This window comes from Carettochelys insculpta, chromosome 8 (assembly GCF_033958435.1).
Source record: "Carettochelys insculpta isolate YL-2023 chromosome 8, ASM3395843v1, whole genome shotgun sequence".
Taxonomy (NCBI): Eukaryota; Metazoa; Chordata; order Testudines; family Carettochelyidae; genus Carettochelys; species Carettochelys insculpta.
Window position 1 is genome coordinate 31,555,256 of NC_134144.1, and position 20,750 is coordinate 31,576,005.

At 44.5% G+C, this 20,750-nt stretch overlaps 1 protein-coding gene across 4 annotated transcripts in view; it reads left to right on the top strand.

Annotated features, from left to right (window-relative positions):
* PDE11A (phosphodiesterase 11A) overlaps positions 1 to 20,750 on the top strand; it is a 245,113-nt gene that overhangs the window by 178,772 nt on the left and 45,591 nt on the right. For all 4 annotated transcript variants that reach the window (XM_075000771.1, XM_075000768.1, XM_075000770.1 and 1 more), the window contains 2 exons: positions 14,853 to 14,962; positions 19,796 to 19,886. In XM_075000771.1, the coding sequence (XP_074856872.1) occupies positions 14,853 to 14,962; positions 19,796 to 19,886 (201 nt within the window). The remainder of the gene's footprint in view (positions 1 to 14,852; positions 14,963 to 19,795; positions 19,887 to 20,750) is intronic.

Sequence of the window (20,750 nt, forward strand, 5' to 3'; positions counted from 1 at the left end):
TCTCTGCCAACAAAAGCAACAAACACCTGGGCAAAATGATTGTTGCACAGCGAATTGTGATTTTACTTCTTTTTTTCTTTTCAAAACTGAGAACTTGTAAGCTTCCTCCCTAAAGAGTTAGGAAATTTTTTTGCAAGTTCCGCTGTTTTAAAATTGATACATTTAACACAGCCATAATTTGAAAAACAAATACTCAAATACTACTGAGCAGATAATATAACAACTGGGATGGCAGAGTGACTTGCTTTATCCAACTGGATTCAGATTAGTCACAGAAAAAAATTAACGTGTAACCCTTCTGCTGGAAGGAATCAGCAGCAACCAGGGCCAGGTTCAACATCTAGGGGGTTCCTTTTCATCCATTTCACACAGAACCAACTCGAGCCCCCACCCAGTAGTCTGGGAAATTCAGACAACCCTGGGTGCCTTGGTGAGGCAATGTTTCCCCACTCTCAAGCACAGAGTCTGAGTGTAGAAAAGAAACTTTTAATGAAAGAGGCAGAAAAGTCATAGGGCATTAGCTTGGGACAATACCACACCTAGGCCGTGTCTACACTAGTCCCAAATTTCTAAATGGCCATGCAAATGGCCATTTCAAAGTTTACTAATGAAGCGCTGAAATACATATTCAGCGCCTCATTAGCATGCGGGCGGCCGCGGCACTTTGAAATTGACATGGCTCGCCACTGTGCTGCTCGTCCAGACGGGGCTCCTTTTCGAAAGGACCCCGCCTACTTCGAAGTACACTTATTCCTATGAGCAGATGGGAATAAGGGGACTTCGAAGTAGGCGGGGTCCTTTCGAAAAGGAGCCCCGTTTGAACCAGCCGCGCGGCGGCGAGCCGTGTTAATTTCGAAGTGCCGCAGCTGCCCGCATGCTAATGAGGCGTTGAATATGTATTTCAGAGCTTCATTAGTAAACTTCGAAATGGCCATTTGCATGGCCATTTTGAAGTTTGGGGCTAGTGTAGACATAGCCCTAGAGTTCATAACTATTCCTCAAGTAACTGTCCCAGCTCAAATGGATAGAGCAGTGTCCTTTGCCTTTGAGCCTCACCAGTCCAGTACTGTAACCAGTCAATCCACACACCCAAACTTTCTTAGTACCTGCCTTTCTAGTGCCTCACTTACAATGTGGTCCAGTCCATGCAGGCCGTGACACATCACCCTCACTGAACTGGAGCCAGTGCTACCTTTATGCTGGTCCGGCATCCCACTTGCTCCCTACCAGCTGCCAGTCACACCTGCTATCCATCCACTGCTCCTTCTACAAGCCATCTTGCCACCTACTGGCTCCTTGTCTACAGCTTCTAGCCAGCTACTGTTATGATGTGGGTTCAGTCTGAGGTAAAATCCCTGTGCTTTCAGCTCTTTGTGATTTCATTTTCACTGCCTACCAAAGCAGAGTCTCACAAAAGATACAAATTCCAGTAGCCAGCTCTATCTTTGAACAGAAAAGGAACTAGTCAGATCAGGCTTATAGATACATGGCTGAAGCTTAACCAAGCCCAAAGCACCCACCCAACCAACTTAACCAGTAACCTCTCCCCCTTGCTGCTTTAGACAAGGGGAGCCCTGTGCAATCCATGTCTTATGCAGTTACGATGACTGCCCTGTCTCCCACAACGACTTTGAGCATTGGTGAGATTTCACAATTGTTATACTGAGTGTTAGCATAAATTGTGACCAAATTAGACCAAATTCCATTGCTTCCTTGCTACCTATCAAGCTTTGTTTGCAAGGCATCATATATGCACACCTTTGCATTCTCATGCAAATGACCATCCCTGTCAATCAAGAATTGTGCAGAGAAGTTTCATCAAAATCTTTTCTACTTGAAAAACTATTATGGTAAATGTGAGCTACCATAAATTGAAGGTGGGTAACTGTAAGTTTCTTTGTACAGCTATGCCGTATGCTGATTGAGTCACAATTGTCTTAGTGGGTTCTCTGATGTACAGTGTTAAAATGCTTACATCCCCTCTCAAGACAGAAGGAGGAGCTTCTATAAATCAGTTGGAAGTTGACAGGCTCCCTTAGACAGAGTTTATTAACCTTTTGCTAAATATCTGCAGAAGAATAAGTGAACTGAGTGGAACATGTCACTTACTGGGACAGCAAAATTCTAAGTGGTGACATCTGAGATGAAATCCATGGGATCTAGATTAGTTCAGGCACCAGACAAAAATCTGCCAGTCCAAGAATTAAACTGATTCACTGCATTTTGTTGACAATAATATAATGAACCCACATGACCAGTTCCATGATACATCTCCATTTTGGAAAATCCTAGGTTATGGAGTTATGCTGGAAACCAGGTGCGTCTCAAAGATTGCATGCTTGCTTTCTAAAGAAAGAGGAAGGATTCATGAGCATTACTGCTTTTCAAGACTCCAGTCACTTACCAGTCTATAAAACGCCATTTGTATCAGTGATGATGCTAGAGTCAGCATTGTCAGAGGAGGCTGCATAACTTGTCTGTAACTGAATCCGATTAGGTCTGATCCAGTGCCCAATGATGCCTTTCCATTGATTTCACTGGACCTTGGGTCAGGCCCTTAGCATTTTACATTGTTTAGATACATGTTGCAGAGTTTGATCTAATACCTACGTATAAGGAGCACTGTGGAAATGCAAGTATTAATATCATTGTTACGTGGGTGTGCAAAGTGAGGCAGAAATATAAAAAGTCACAAACAGACAGAATGAGAGCTCTGTCTCCTGGCTCACAGCCAAGTCTCAGATCACCAGACTATGCAGTATTCACCAGAAGAGGAAGTAAGGAGGGAGTTCAGTGAGGAGAAAGGCTTAAAGAGGATAGAAAATGGCAGTTGCTCAGTGTTCTTGTCATTGGAGAGAGAAGTTGTTCTGATAAACAGAATTAAAATGGTTTCTGCAGGCAAATACAGGGATGCTTTTTGGTATCTGAAATGTGACGCTAGCCAAAGTATGTTGCTAAACTTCACAAGCAAGTTGATAATATGCAGGCAAGTAGCAGTTTGTCAAGTTCTGTAAGATTCAGATTTCATGATAAGAAAAACAGGGTACCAGATAAAAGCCACTGATACATTCCTAACAAGCAAAACCAAAGCCAGGGCTAACTAAATGATCTGAAATTGGACTGAATTAAATTATGCATTATTTATATGGCATACTACCAGTTTGTGTGTACCTTTTATGTATGTCATTTATTGTACGAAACTATTCTCTGGGTGGTGCTCTAATACCAAGTTTCTAATATGCTGCTTTTCTCCGTGAGGGAAAATTATTCATCCTATCAGGTAGCTTCTTTTCATCTATCTATGTCTAGACTGCAGGGATTTGTCGGCAGAAATATGTGTCAGAAGATATCTTGTGACGAAACTTCCGTTGACAGAGTGCGTCCAGGCATCAAGGCGCATCGAGATAGCAATCCGCTCTGTTGACAGACAGTGGCCAGGCAGCCAGTCTGCTCTGTTGACAGAACTGCCACCCGGAGGAACGTCAACTGGGATTGCAGGTCATCCCTTGCTTACCGGAGCCAGTGCTGGAGCCCTGAGGAGATGGGTGCTTAAAGGAATCCTTCCGGACAGCCAGTCCCTGACTTTGCTGCAGCTTCACCTCCCCTGCGAGGGACAGCAGAGGTCTCCAGGCACCTGCTGTGCTTGCCCTGCAGTTGTGGGTGACACATCCGGTCCCTGGCTGCCATGTCAGTGGAAGTGCGCCTCGGCTTGCAATGCCCCGCACACCGACATGCTGCAGCTGCTGCTGACCCTTCTGATAGATGTCCTCCTCTTCCTCACTGAGGGTGAGCCCAAGACCACCTTCAGGGACCATGCCCTGGGTGCAAGACTTTCACACCTGCACCTGCCTTCCACCCCCCAGTGCACAGGCCTCCCTGGAGGCACTGCACCAGTTCAGACTGGTGAGACCAGCTGGTCATGCAGCAGTGAGATGACCAGCAGTGTCTCCAGAACTTTCACATGTGTAAGGCCACCTTCTTGGAGCTGTGCGCCTGGCTTGCCCTTGCCCTCCGCAGACGCAACACCGAGCTGCAGCCCACCATCCCCATGGAGAAGCGAACTGCAATCACCCTCTGAAAGCTCACCAGCCCCGACAGCTACCGCTCAGTGGGCAATCAATTTGGCATGGGGAAGTCCACCGTGGAGGCACTCCTCATGGAGGTGAGGCACTTTTGGGCTGCCGTCCCTGCGTGGGAGGGGCAGGGGGTCCTGCCAAAGGGGCCCTTGGGAAGTGGAGTTAGGGGTTTGGGGGGTGGGGTTGGGGTGGGATGGAAGCCCCCCTCCCTGGGATACCGGCTGTCCCACCCTTGCACAGACCTGCTGCTGGTTGGGTTTCGCGGCAGGTGGGGGAGCTCCCAGAGAGCTTAGCAGGAGGGGACAGGAGGGGGCTGGGGACTCCCTCTCTTAGTCCCTGTCATGTGTATCCAGTCGCCTCCCTCTACAGGTTGTGACAGCCATCGATACGATCCTGCAGTGGAAGGTCATCCATGTGAGAGAACTTTACAAAGTTGGGCCTCGATTTGCTGCCCTGGGGTTCTTGAATTGCATCAGGGCCATCGATGGGACCCATATACCCATCTGTGCCCCAGAGCATAGCACGGCCAAGTATATCAACAGCAAGAGCTACTTCTCCGTGGTGCTTCAGGCCCTAGTCGACCACTGTGGACAGTTCACAGACATTTACATTGAGTGGGCGGGCTGGACACACAACACCTGTGTGTTCTGTAACTCCGGCCTGTGCTGGAGGCTAGAGGCAGGCACATTCATCCCCTGCTGTGAGCTGGGCTTTAAGAAGAGCTGGAGGCAGGAACCATAGAGCGCTGATTGCTGTGGACAGAGTGACTGCGAGGGCACCTATGTGGCATCCCGGAGGCCTTTTCTGTTGACAGAAGGCCCCCCGGAATGTCCAGATCAGCGTTGTTGACAGATCTCTCTCGACAGAGGCATTCTTTCTCATGGCAAGCTGGATATGGCTGTTGGCAAAAGTGCTGCATTCTGTCGACTTCCTGTCTACAGAGCATGCTTTGCAATCTGGACACGCTGTTGATAAAACCCTGCAATTTAGACATAGTCCAGAGATGACTAAATGAGTAACAAGTAGGACTGGGGGAGGAAATACAGATTTCCTTGGTTTCTCTAAAGACTTGACATCAGATCTGTTGGGCTAGAATCTTGATTTGATTTGAGAGTGGCTCTCATAACTTAACTTCAGAATCTTCTCAGACATTGCGTAAGATAAATATATCAACCCAACCAATCTAAATTTTTCAAACCATGCTCATCATGGTCAATCCAGTGCGTGAGATAACAGACTGGGATCAACTCCTGGTTCTGGCAGAAGCTCTCTGCAGACTGTACACATCACATTTCAATACCATTTGGGCACATATCTCTTAGGTTCCTTTGAAAATCTAAGTCTGCATTGTTTATAGAGGTTCTACCTTTAATTTGGAGTTGTTCCTAATGACAAACTGGTATTTGAACAAAATACAGTAAACTTACATGTTAAATTTCCAAAGGCACTTCCAGGTCCACGCTTACTTCTAGATTCATGTGGTAAAAGGTTCTCCAAGGGTATGTCTACACAACAGTTAAAAGTCTGTGGCTGGCCCAGGTCACCTATTTGGGCTTGCAGGGCTGTGGATACGGTGCTGTTTAACTGCAGGGTAGATGTTCAGACTCAGGCTAGAGCCCGGACTGAAGGACCCAGTGAGGTGGGATATGGGAGAATGCTGGAGCTCAGGACTAAGCCTGAACAGCTGCATTGCAAATAAACAGTCCCTCTAGCTGGGGCCCCAGTCAGTGGGCACAGGCCAGCCACAGATGTCTAATTGTGGTGTAAACGTACCCTAAAGTTTCCTATACTAGTGTCTTTGTGTTCCCATCTCTGAGCCTTGTAAACGCCCATGGAAGTCAGTGCTAGTGGCAGAATCAATTGAGAGCTATGGTTTTTCTGCATCACTGATATAGGCTACGTCTACACGTGAAGCCAACATCGAAATAGCTTATTTCGATGTAGCAACATCGAAATAGGCTATTTCGATGAATAACGTCTACACGTCCTCCAGGGCTGGCAACATCGATGTTCAACTTCGACGTTGCGCGGCACCACATCGAAATAGGCGCTGCGAGGGTACGTCTACACGCCAAAGTAGCACACATCGAAATAAGGGTGCCAGGCACAGCTGCAGACAGGGTCACAGGGCAGACTCAACAGCAAGCCGCTCCCTTAAAGGGCCCCTCCCAGACACAGTTGCACTAAACAACACAAGATACACAGAGCCGACAACTGGTTGCAGACCCTGTGCCTGCAGCATGGATCCCCAGCTGCCGCAGCAGCAGCCAGAAGCCCTGGGCTAAGGGCTGCTGCCCACGGTGACCATAGAGCCCCGCAGGGCCTGGAGAGAGAGCATCTCTCAACCCCCCAGCTGATGGCCACCATGGAGGACCCGGCAATTTCGACGTTGCGGGACGCGGATCGTCTACATGGTCCCTACTTCGACGTTGAACGTCGAAGTAGGGTGCTATTCCGATCCCCTCATGAGGTTAGCGACTTCGATGTCTCGCCGCCTAACGTCGAAGTTAACTTCGAAATAGCGCCCGACGCGTGTAGCTGTGACGGGCGCTATTTCGAAGTTAGTGCCACTACTTCGAAGTAGCGTGCACGTGTAGACACAGCTATAATGTGATAAAACTAAGAATTAATTGAACAGTGTTTTCTCTAGTGTCTTATTTGACAGAGTTCTCAAGTTACTGCAAAATGGTGGTCTCTGAGTGCCCAATCCTGCTGTCGCTGAAGTCAGTGGCAAAATTCAGGTTGATTTAAATAGCAATGGGATTCAGCCCTAACTGTAGGGGACATTAACCCACTGGAACCCCAAACAGATGGAACCACTTGAAGTTAATAGGAATTTTAAATGGGCAAAAAGTATGAGAACAAAACTTAAAAAATATAAAACTGAACATTTGCTACAGTTTGTTACCTTCTAATTTAACTTTCCATCTTGATTAATACACCATTGTAGTGAGTGTTGTGTGTGAATGTTTGTTAAAAGACTTGTCATAACAATACAATTAATATGCCACGAAATAAAAGATCAGTCCTGTAGCACGTTAAAGACTAACAAAATAATTTATTAGGTGATGAGCTTTTGTGGGACAGACCCATTTCTTCAGATCTAGAAATGCTATCAGTTAGACATCAGTGTCATTGACCATCAGTGTCTCCTTATGTTACACACGTTAAAAATTGCCATTAAAAACTTAACAAAAAAAAAGGAAAAAAAGAAGAAGAAGAAGAAGAGTTAAAATTCTGGCTCCTAAATAAGGGGACTGTTCAGTCAAAAGTATGGTAGATTTCAGGGGTAATTTTTCCTAAAATATTGCTGCATATTGGATCCAAGTTATTTTCAGTCCTGGAGGTAAGATAGCTTTCAAATAGTTTTAAAAAATTCAAAACAACAAATTTCACTCCTTCCGTATATTTAAGATTCCCCCCCTACTGTTGAACAGTAAAAAAACTATTGGACCAGTCCTGCAACTCACCTGTGGAGAAGTGGATTGACAGCCAGACCACTCTCTTGTAGCTTGAAGTGATGTAGGAGGTTCTTCTGCCCGACTGCTTCCTGCTGATAGTGCTTCTGTGGTCTGCCCCTTCTCATGACACAGCCCTCCAGCCAGGTCACATGTAGTCCCTCCTTCCAGAGAAAGCAAAGATTCCAATGTTAAATTCAGAACACACATATGTCTTTATCCCTTCCCAGGCTCTGTAGTGCTGTCCTCCCACTTTTGTGCAGAGGTGTTTCCCTAGAGGCCTGGCTCCAGATCTAGCAGTCTTCCTCCCACTTGTGTTAGGGTATTTCCTCACTTCCTTTCCCAATGGCCAACAGAGGAACCCTGACCCTTCCTCTCCTCTGGATTTCAGACCAGAGCTCTTGTAGCAAACAGCTAAGGACTGTTCCCGTAGATTTCTCATTGCCTCCCTGAACTTCTTTCTACCTTTGTTTTCCTTCAGGAACTTTTCCACAGCTTCTTCCTGAGTTCACTGTACACCTGCCTCTGAATGTCCTTCCTTCACTCTCTAACAACAAGTGAGGTAGTGCCGAGTTCTGGATCCCTTTCTTCCTGCAACCTCCCTCTCATCTGGGTTTCCTTTCTTTATTCTCACCACCCAGCTCCTTCTCCAGCTTAGATTCATCTTCATTTGGAGCTGGCTGAGATGGAACCTTATCTTGCTGCCTTCAATGAGGGGTTGTGGTGCATAGCCATCATAACACACTGTGGTATTCTAACTTATGAATACGCCCATTGACATCTGTGAATATAGCATAAGAGCACTTCACAGGATCAGGCACTAACTTAATAACCAGGCCTTCACCAATATTTATTTTAAAAAGTAAAAATGAAGGAAGAGTAAAGCAACAGATAATTAAACTTGAATGCAGTTTAAACTTGCTAACAAAACACATAAAAGTGGGGCCAGGTGTAATGCAATGCATTTCCTCAAATGAAAAAATGACCTCCATAAAGCTGAGATCTGCCACTCATGAGTTATGGGTCATTCCTGCCCTGGTGAAAATAAATTCTATTACACCATTTTTCTTCTCTACACGTAAATTTAAAAAAGTCGGGGACAAAGCCATTCTCTTTCTTCCTGCATTATGCACAAAGCAGAAATCTTCCTACCATAACATTGTTTTTAAATGTAATGTTTTATTAAGTGAAATCTATTTAAGTACTCCATGGTAAGATTTTTTTTATTAAATAAAAGCTTGAATTTATTCTTGAGTTATTGCTACTGTTAGTGAATTTCTTAATCTGTTCCCCTGTATTTATGATGCAAGCTGAGTCCTTGATTTCAATCAAACCTTGTGTTAAGCTGAGGGCCATTTATGGTGGAATCAGATTTCCATTATAAAACTCCAGTTTTCAGTGGTTTATAACTCAGGTCTTCGGACTGAAACTTGGCACATCCTGTTACCAGGTCATTGCCTATTTTATTTATACTTTTGTTAAAGGGACCATTGCTATTCTTTTTTGTAGGAGAGGAACATTAAAAAAATAACTATCGGCAAGATTTTTCCAGGTGCATCCTGTGCTCTTGTAATGATTTTATTGAAGTTGGCATTTTAAAGGCAATTAATCTTGCAATTCAGGAGCAACCATTTAATAATAGCCATGTTATTCTGTCTACGGATGCTTCACGCATCAAATGTTCTTTGTTGTTTGGATAAGCCCTTTTGAAACAAAGAGTCCAAGCTCTCTGGGTGCAGTGCACTCACTGAAAGGTGCTGGGCATCTACAGTTCCCACTGAAATTCATGGGAGTTAAGAGCACCTAGTGCCAGTGGGGCCAACAGACACTGTGGGTGCTGGGGCAAGGTGGGAGGGGGGCCCAATTCCCTGCCCCAGAAGGGGTGGAGCCAAGGGTGGAAGGGACAGGACCTAGGGCAGTCAGGCCTTCATGCCGCCTGGACTGTGGTGCTGGGCGCCTCCCACCTCAGAGCTGCCCAGAGTGGCAGAGCAGCACTGCTGGGGCACTTGCAAGGGGCCCAGAGCTTTGGCAACTGCCACTGCCAAAGTAGGCCCTGTCAGTGCGCCTGCTTAGTACCCTGAAGGATCAGGCCCTTCACAGCAGGCCAAGAAAGGTCATAGTTTATCATATCCGTGATAGTGACTTAAAATTTACTGAAACAAGTCTTACTGTAGTGTGCTAATGGCTAACTTAGATATACAACACATGGTGAAGGTATTTAGCGGCTTTAGAGACCCAAACGAAACTGAAATTTTACATCTGGGGAAAACAAACTCTCTCGAGCTCCTTTGTTTCATCTGAGACACGGATTGATTTCCCTTATTGTAGCTGTGAGACAGATGCTGTTCTATAGGCAACTTTTCCCTCCACCTCTGCCTCTTACTGCACTGTCCATTGGCTTTGTGTCTCTCCTCAGCGAGCAGCACTAAAACCCACTCAGATGCATTTTGTCATTCATGCATTCTCCCTTATGATGGGATGAGTCGCGTCTTGTCTTCCCTCTTCTCTTTCCAGTCATCCTGGTTCCTAGGACTATTTCTTGTGTGGCTCTCACGTGGCTTGCAGATGTTCTCAGCTGCCATTAGTTTCCCCCTCCATGGTCAATATAGGATTTTTTCTTATTTTATTAATTTGAGATGAGCGCATAACCAGGCTCACTTGATGCTCCCCTCATTAACAGATGCCACTGAACTAGTCACAATTTGTCACCTGCGTTTGTCATGTCAGTCACATGCTATTGTGTTTGTTCACCAGTTGGCCATTTCTTAAACTCATATATCTTTCAGGATGTGTGTGTGAAATTTTCCATACGAGTGCTCCTACATGTAATGCCACCCACCCATCTCCTGTGGATAAAGGATACTTTGAACAGATTTTTAACAAATTAAAAATGTTTTAAAGCAAAATATTAGCGCATCTTTTTAAAATTCATATACCATTTTAACTATCATTGCTTAAAAATAATCTGCCTCTTTCTTGAATTTCCCAGCCATACATAATCTGGTTATGCAAAAGACCCAGCCTGCCTAACTTCACTCGAGCAGCATTTTACAATATATGTGGACGCATTAACATACTTAAATGCTCTGTTTAAACATGTCCAGAGCAGAAAACTTATTATTTGATAAAAAAAGTGTTGGGCAAGAGAGCTGGCAGTATCTGTATTGGATGCAGGAAGACTAAACATGAGAGTACCTATGGAAGTAGGTGTAAAAATACAGGATGGTATGGGTGTTTGTGGACAATAACTGGGGTGCGAATGGCTTCAGGAAAAGACCGTGGGCGTGACTGTGGTCTGCTGGGGCACATTCAAAGCTCTTGTGATTAACAATACAAAGTGCAAGGAGTGGTGTATCATAAGTTGAGCGTGTCTGCTTTAAGAGCTCTGAAAACAATAGAAGCTCTTTCTCTGACTTCAACGGGATCTGAATTAGGTCCTAAGGGAGCATAAGGAAGGGCAAAACTGATTCACAGCAAGTGGCAGGGAGTATATACAACAGATCCCAATCAGCTTCCACATTGTAACACCACCATGAACACATTTTTCCAAAGACAAATGAGAAGAAAAGAAGATGTTTTCTGGATAGCATCCATGAATGTCTTTGTTATAATATTAAAAGTGCATGTAAGATATTCCACTTCAACTTGGTCTTCACATGTGTCCTCACTTGAGTATTTTTGCCAATATCACTGTGATAGGCAAAGAACATGGCATTAAGATTGCATTTTATAGCTTACCTGATGTAACAAAGCACACTGCTTGTCATGAAAATGCAGGTTTCTCTTAGATTCCACTGCCTGGTTATGCTACTCAAATGCATAACTTACAAGCGTCTCCTATAGCTTGCATCACCTCACACCAATGATTCTGATCTAGTCATTTATGGGCATCATTAGAGTTGGGGAGTAAGTAGTGGTTATAGATTTCCATCTGATGAAAAACTGCACTCTGACCTGTTGCTTTGTGCTTGTTTCCTGTTCCCCATTAAAACTTCTTGCCACCGTTTACATACTTCTTTGCTGCCATATTTACCAGTTATTCCATAAATGTAATCCTCTAAGTCAAATACTTTTTATTTATATTTTTTAACTTTCCAACAATTGTAAGCAGTTGATTGAATTCCTTTATTAAATGAGCCACTCAGCTTATGGCAGAGATTTCTGTTCTTCAGTAAACAAATCCCCCTAAAGTATTTTCTTAAAATAACCAAAATCACATGGGGTGTCTGAGCATCTGTGCTCTAGAGCTATTAGAACCTGAACTGGATAAAGAATTCTAGATAAGCACTATCCAGCGTTTTGATTTGTGCTCTGTCCCTTTGCTGACACAGCCCAGTATCCTGGTTGCCTTTACTACTGCATCCATACACCACATCAGCAGCTTGAAGGATTTTTTATAGTAACCTATAAATCCTTATCTGGGGTCAGTATGCTGCATCTAAAACATGCTCTAGATTTGATTATTCCTTTTCATACGCCTGGTCCTTTTTTAAATAGTTGCCTGTATTAGACTACCAATTTCCATAGCCAGAATGGGCAGGGATAGTGTCCCTAATCTCTGCTTGCCAAAAGCGGGGAATGGGTGACAGGGACTTGAGCACTGGATGATCACCTGTTTGTTCATTCCCTCTGGGACATGTGGCACTGGCCACTGTCAGAGGACAAGCCACTGAGCCAGTATGGCCATTCTTGTGTTCTTATTTAGTGACCCTGTCACCTGAAAGCTCAAAATCTGTCTGAATCTGGTTACCTTGTTCCCCCTTAGTCAACACAATTCTGTTTTTGGTCTTATTAGCAAACTTTCCTATTTTGCCCTCTCTTTTCAATAAACTCATTTGCATAATACATCTTCTATGAAAAAGTCAACTGATGAAATCAGAGTCTGACTTTCTCCACTGTTAGCCTCTTTAGAGCTGGAGAAATTCATAGTGAGAGTCACTTATTTCCCTTCTCTGAGATATGGTGCCATCCATTGACTATTTTACATTCTGTGGGACTGAGGCTGTGCCCACGCTAGCCCCTCCTTTTAGAAGGGCGATGGTAATGTAACACTTTGGAATATGCTAATGAGGTGCTGTCATGAATATGCAGCATCTCATTAGCATAATAGCAGCTGTGGATGCTTTGAAACTGCTAGTTTCGAAACGCATGCTGCCAAGTAGCCGGGGGCCTTTTTAAACGACTTTCTGATTTCAAAAGCCCCATATTCCCATTTGGTTTTGGGAAGAAGGGGCTTTCGAAATCAGGGGTGTTATTCTGAAAGGCCCCCATCTACACAGGTGATGTGCCTTCCGAAAGCGGCACTTTCAAATAGTGTGTGGCCACCATTATGCTAATGTGGTGCTGCATATTTATGTCAGTGCCTCATTAGCATCTTCCAAACTTCCTAATTAACATGCCCCTTTCGAAAGGGAGGGGCCAGCATAGACATGGCCATAGATCCTATTTTGAAATAGATCCATTGGATGCACTGTGGCTTATTTCGAAATAGGTGCGATTCCCTGTCTTAACAGCACCTATTTCAAAAGAGGTGCTATTTCTTGTGGCTGTGTCTACACTGGCCCCTCCCTTTCGAAAGGGGCATGTTAATGAGGGAGTTTGGAAGATGCTAATGAGGCACTGATATGAATACGCAGTGCTTCATGAGCATAATGGTGGCCGTGCACGATTCGAAAGTGCTCCTTTTGGAACACACCGCCCCTGTGGACAGGGGCCTTTCGAAAGCCCCCGCTTCCGATTTGGTTTTAGGAAGAAGGGGATTTCAAAGTCAGGGGGATCCTTTTGAAAGGCCCCCATCTACACGGGCGGTGTGCCTTCCAAAAGCAGCACTTTTGAATTGCGCATGGGTGTCATTATGCTAATGAGACACTGCATATTCATGTAAGTGCCTCATTAGCATCTTCTGAAATCCAGGATTCACATGCCCCTTTTGAAAGGGAGGGGACAGTGCAGACACAGCCTGTGAAATGAAGGTTACCAATTTTGAAATAACATGGCCCCTATTTCGAATTTATTTTGCAATAACAGATGCATCATGTAGACGCTAGCATAGTTATTTCAAAGTAACTGTGCTGCATAGACTTATCCTTAGGGACAGAGGCTGCAAGGGAATGACGTAGTACAAACTACACCATGTGTCATTTTAGTTGCCTGAAGACCTTGTACCTGTGCAGGGCAGAAGCAAACATAATATCTCCAAGAGGACTGTCACGGAGCAAATTCATCGACGAGCCCTGCTGTATCTTTAGAAAAAGCATACCGCATAATCCTTCTAGCGTAGATCTTCGAAGCAGGGGCCTCTACAATGGCGCACCAACAACCTTTCACAAATCATTTCTGGGAAATGGAGCATGATCGGCAATGCTATTCCTCCTCCTCCTTTTGTCATAGCCTGCTCAGGCAGACAAACTACTGTATGGCAGTCTTCCTGCAGGGGAATTCTAGTGTCAGAAAAGGTGTCCTGCATCATCACCTCTGCTCTTCATAATAGCATATTGGGAACAGGACTTAACTGGTGCCTGCAGTACATTCTAATGAATTAATCCAAGCATCATCCCAGGTAATAAGTGTCCAAATCCACCCTGAAGCAGACATTTAAAAAAAAAATGCACATATGAGCTAAGGAGGCCATGATTTGGTCTAATGTATTTCTCACATTTACCATTCCAGTTTTAGCACTAAAGAATTCCAAAGCTTTATTTAAGAAAAATCTCTCAAAGTCACACTGAATATTTCTCGCAGAATTATGCTGTTCAAGGTGTTTCCACCTAAAATCATGGACCATTGCCTCTAATCTCCTTGTGACAGCTCACAGAACAGTCTCTCACAGCTTTAGTATTTGCATAGCTGATATTCAGCTTCTCTTTCTCATGAGCCTCCTTTGATTTAGCTTCTAAGTGGTCTCCAACAATGTAGAACAAATACATCACCTCAGGCTCTAAGAAATCAGTCTACTTAATAGCAATTTTAAAATGGAATTGATTTTTGTTTCATGTTTTTCACTAAGTAAATTCAGCTTCTCATCTTGGTGTGTAAGGATTGTTTTATTTTCAGCTCTTTTAGCGCTGCACCTTCTGCATACTGGCAAAGAGAATATTAAAAATGTGACAGAGATCATAATAGATCTCTACAAGGACATTATCTATTCCATTAACCATCTTACATACAGCAGTGAACGTAATGTGACAATAAAGCATTTATCTGGTCCTTATTTAAAGGATGCTGGTTTCAAAACAAAGATGACTATGACTTGATGAACTAACATTGTCTGTCCTTCCTGTTCCTGATCGTTTTTATTTTTCCTTCTTCTTGTTTTTAGACAGCAGGATTTCAGGAGATTCTGACTGAAATTGAAATTTTAGCTTTGATTGTGGGATGTTTATGTCATGACCTTGACCACAGGGGAACCAACAATGCCTTCCAAGCCAAGTAAGTTTTCTAATTCTTATTACTTTAATTTGTTTCCCTTCCATTATCAGTGCAAAAGGTGACAATGAATAAAGAATGAAGCATTAATGTCAGGACTCCTAGGCCAAGGCCAAGTATTCATGTGCAACATGTAATGAGGGACTATCCATCTTTATAATTCCCTGTTCTTTTTCGTACTTGCTGACTTGTCCTTTGTGCCACGCTGTTGATTTGTGTGGCCTGTTGTGAGCTAACACCTAATATAGAAATGTGATGCCAAACAGTGACAATCCCTCCAGTCAGAATATCTGCCAGCAAGAGAGCTGCAGATGTGGAACGTAAGAAGCATTGCAAATCCCCTCGTCCAATGGTGTCCAAAAGAAATTTAACAATCACCATAGCCCCGCCCCTGGCAAGGCACCGCCCTGCCCCCAGGCAGACACCCTCCCCTGCCCACAGGCACCCGCCCCCTATGCAAACCACCGGAGACTCACCGGAGCCACACTGCATGAGCTGCCCACAGGCTGGAGCCACCGCCACTGAAGGGGAGCCGCCACCGTGCCAGCTGCCCCATGACTGAAACTGCCATGTGTGTAGTTCCGACGAGCCACTTCACCCCACCGCAGGGTCCAGTTCACCGCATGTGGCCAATGCAAAGCATATGGGACACCGCTGCCCTGGTCTGTCTTAGGCTGGTATGTTTGAATCATCATGAAAATTTTTCCTTCTATTTAATAAATTGAAATAAAAGCAGGTAAAGCTGAATCCTGGTGTCCACAGAAGGGTGACACTCACTCCACCGGCATAAATCCCAAGTTTTCAATCTGTGGCATATGGAATGGTTGCCGCCAATCAACGATGCGTGGATCTGTGCAATCTCTCCCCCATTATTCCAGCCTAACTCCGCCACGTCAGCTAAGTGCAGTACTGGGCCCACTAGTTCTGTATAAACACAGCTATATGGCTTCTCCCCGACCTGTCCCCAGAGAGGCTGTGGAGCTGACTCAGAGACCTCTGGCATGGTGCTTAGGTGTGTGAAGGCACAGCTGCTTGGTGGATATGCCGCAGAGGTTATGTGTTAGACTTTCTATTCAGATTCTTAGCTGTTAAGTGGAGTCTTGCACCTGCTGTACAGACCCCAGTAAATCTCAGTCTAAAAGGAAATCTAGGTTAGGGGCCTAGGGCCTGATCCTGTAGGCCTTACACAGCTACACTTTACTACCTCAAGCAGTCCCCTTCTCCATGTAATTGCTAGTAGAGGCAGTATAGTGTAGAGGGGAGAAGGGGCAGAGGGTTTATTCCTTTTATGTCTTTTTACCTGTAGTGATATGGAGGTACTTTTGATCAAAGGAAACTTCTCTTCTTTCCCACCTTCACCATCAGACATATACCTAATCTAGGACCTTTATTGTTTCATTGGCTCACTGACATAAAGGAAACGTGATCATCTGCAAGGGTCAGAGAGGTAGCCCTGTTAGTCTGTATCTTCAAGAACAACAAGAAGTCCTGTGGTACCTTATAGACTAATAGGTATTTTGGAGCATAAGCTTTCATGGGCAAAGACCTGCTCCAAAATATCTGTTAGTCTGTAAGGTGCCACAGGACTTCCTGTTGTTCGTGATCATCCGCAGGTAAGGAGAATCCAAAAGATCGGGATTTTACAGCTCCTGGGCTGCAGCGTGTTTTTGAGGCTCTGTACGGTTGCTTGTCCTTTGGACAAGGACAGAAACAGCTAACTCCACAGCTTTTTGAAAGCCAGAAAGTCATTGTGCTCCATCTTCTTCATTTTTGTGCAAAAGAAGAACATGTGTGCCACAATCAAAACAAAAAGCAGTCAAGTAGCACTTTAAAGACTAGCAAAATGGTTTATTAGGTGAGCTTTCGTGGGACAGACTCACTTCTTCAGATCATAGCCAGACCAGAACAGACTCAATATCTAAGACACAGAGAACCAAAAACAGTAAGCAAGGAGGACAAATCGGAAAAAGATAACGAAGGTGAGTAAATCAGAGAGTGGAGGGGTCGGGGGGAAGGTCAAGAATTAGATTGAGCCAAGTATGCAGACGAGCCCCTATAGTGACTCAGAAAGTTCCCGTCATGATTTAAACCATGTGTTTATGTGCCAAATTTGAATATAAAAGCCAGCTCAGCTGTTTCTCTTTCCAAAACGGTGCAATAATTCCTTTTCAGTAACACACATACCTTGAGGTTATTGACAGAATGCCCCATTCCATTAAAATGTTGACTAACTGGTTTGTGGATCTGGAGTGTTTTGATGTCTGTTTTGTGTGCCACAGTGTGTAGCATACGTGGATTGCTTTGTTTCTTAAGGCAAACTGCCTCATTACGCTCCATCCATGTTGATGCTTCTTATGTGCCCAGTTAGCATTTCCTTCAGCTGTTGTTCTCAGCTGCTGCTCATTCTCAATGAAACAATAATATTGTCTGGATTGTAACTCGACAAGGCAAGAAAAATCAGTTGCAATGCTCAAGAGACAGGACTGCTGGTGCAGAGGTTGCAAAGCATCACCAGTTGCTTTATGTTGCTGGAGTCTTGAAGAGAAACAGTAAAGGTGGGAAGCTGCAAAATGGCAAAACTGTTGATTGATGTTCATGTTCCTAATTCACAAAGGTGAGTCTTAGGTAGGACTGAAATATCTATAAATTCAGGCTCTAATTAAACTAACCATTTATCTATGGGAATGTTGTGTAGGATTTCTCCTGGGAAGTTTGAAACAGAAGATTTCAGCATTTGAATGCTGTCACTTCCAGTTGTTGTTTGATAACTTTGTATTAAGCGGATACTCTTTTTCTCATGCCATACAAAATTATTGGAGGCATTTAAGAGAAGACATGACACACACATAAAATGCCTCTGAAGACAGAAATCGTACCTCTCATAATAGTAGCTATGATTTATTTTTCCAAGCTTACTTACAAAGTTAAGCCTCACATTTTCTAGTTTCATCTGAGTGCCAAGTTACCAGTGTTCTGTGTGATGAAAGATCAAGTGGTGTTTGATGGAAGCAACATCACACTTCTTTGAAATTGCTCGGTTAGTACACCTCAGCTCTGTTTTCTCTAGGGAAGATGTTTCCCACTCATCCCCTTCTCTGTTACACCTACCCCGATGATTAAATATCAGTATGGGACAGCTTTGTAGCATATGCTCCTAGGAGATGCCTGCTATCCATTTCTAGCATAATCTCCCGTACTCATTTCTTTGGAAAGAAAACGTATCTTGTTGCTTTAGGCTGAGTCCCAGAAGTGAAATACTGATAAACATTAGTCTCCTGTGACAGTCCAATCCCACAACCCTGCACCTTCCAAAACTCTCAATTTCATAATTACATTTCATAGTTTTTCTTCCTTTAAAGTTTCAGTTTCAAATTTCTGATGATATGCTGCATATTGTGGAACTACCTTGTATAAACTGTCACCCTGAGTAGAACTATCGTCTTAGAATGATAAATTTCTGTGATTTCAGCTTCTGTTTTTGCTTCCTCTTTCTCGTTAGTATTTTTAAAATCACGTGGGTATTTCCCACGGCAGGGACAGGAATTTAACTACCCTTGAGACTCTTTTACAGAAGAATTTCGCAATTGTATCATTGTTATTAAATATACACTCATCCCTCATTAAACGAGTTATTTACAAGTACTCACTTAAACGAGGGACACATTTACCTGCCTTAGTTCACTCGATGAGTGAACTCCCCCCCACTAATATGAGCTTTACCCCACTCCCTGCGGTTCCAACCACCTGTAGTCTGACACCCCCCGCCAGCCCTGCACACCCCAGACCGCCGCAGCCAGACCGGCCCCATAGCCCTGCAGCCTGAGCCCCACTGCAGCCCCAAACCACGTCAGCCAGACCCCCTGCTGGCCCCACAGCCCCAAACCACGGCAGCCTGAACAGCCCCATGGCCCCGCAGCCTGCCTGCCCCGCCAGCCTCACACCATGGCAGCCCGACCGCCCTTCCGGCCTGCAGCCTGACTCCCCTGCCAGCCCCATGGCCCCAAACTGTGGCAGCATAAACACCCTGCCGGCCCCACAGCCTGACCCCACCGCCGGCCCCATGGCCCCAAGCCACGGCAATCAGACCCCTCTGCCAGCCCCGCAGCCTGAGCTCCCGCCCTCCACTTGCCCCACAGCCCCAAAACACAGCAGCCTGAACCCCCCCACCTGTCTCCCCCCCGGACCCAACCCCCCACCAAATTTTAACCCTCTCTCCCGTTCACAGCCTCACACTGCCCCCAGCCTTTAACCCTCCCCAGCCCCCTCACCCAAGATTCACTTGTCTTTCAAAAGGAGCGCCACCTGCTGCCACTCCTTCCCCAAGGTGGGAGCACCAGGAAGCAATCAGGGACTGTTACATTCTATTTTAATGGTGATTTAGTATCCCGCTTACGAGTTTCCGCCTACGAGCAGAAAGTTGGGAACCAATTGTGCTCATATAGCAAGGGATGAGTGTATTAGGGACTGGGGCAAACATAAAGAAAAAGACAGTCTCTGCCCTAAGAGGAATATATGTAATGTAAACACATGTCACCCAATTTGGAATGAAACTTCAGACTTATTCTTGTTATCACAGGTAGTGATAGTGCACCATCGCTTAGGTGTTCTTGTAAAGCTCAGCCAACATTTCTGTATTATGCAGGAGGAATCCTTAGCTGATGAAGCAGATTTAACAGTTTTAATTAGGTCTAGCCATAAACAAGCATGTTGAGCTATGGAATTACATCTCTCCATTTCCAGATACCGTATCTGAAAGTGGCTGGGTGACGACAACACTTGAAATATATTTGGTAAGAAGGCAGATGCTAATTGCTATTGTCCCTTGTTCTGTTTTAGGAGTGGATCTGCTTTGGCTCAACTTTATGGAACTTTTGCTACTTTGGAGCACCATCATTTTAATCATGCTGTCATGATTCTTCAAAGTGAGGTAACAGACTAACTGGGTTATTTCCTTCACTGTAGGGTGGGAATCTGTTTCACTTACAGGGAAACACCCCATGCACAAACTCCGTTAATGGCCCTTTCCTCTGGGCAGCATTTATCAACTACCACAAAGCTCACACACAACAAAACAATCTAACTGCAACTGCTGACTATTTTCCCATGAGGCTCTCCCTGCCTCATTCAGACAGAGGAAAGGACATGCCTGCCTCTTTTATCCCCCTTAGATCATTCATCTTCCTTATGTATATCCTTCTCAGCTGTTCGATAGCCCAGGAACTCTTAATCGTTTCCAGCTAATGTGTTTACCTTGTCACACTCACCTTCTGTTGCAAAAATAAAACTTTGAAAGCATCATACCTGCTTTCCTTTTATGGGCAACCACAATATGTACAGTGTGTTTGGTTTTGTATTTTTAATAACTGATGTTGGATTTATTACATAGCCTTCAGTAACACCCAAAGTAGCTTGGGAGCTTCCAAACATATAAGGAGGCATATGCCTCAAAACGCTTACTTTTTAATTGCATGCATGATGGGATAAACTAGTGGGTAATGATAAGGGGAACTGGGCAGTGGGCAGACACTGGTTATAAAAATAAATCATATAAGGTTCTATGTTTTGCACTTGACTTATTACAGAATATCTTCATTATTATGCAAAAAAGAAAAATGCCGGCCATGTATTCAGGGTGAGGGATTGTATCTTGGAAGGCAGTGAAAAGGGTTTGAGGGTTATAAAGCTGAACATAAGCTCTCAGAGCAATGGTGGGGCAAAACAGATAATCCAATCCAAGGATGTATAAACAAGGCAGTAGTGAATAGGACTGGGGAGTTGATTTTACTTCTGT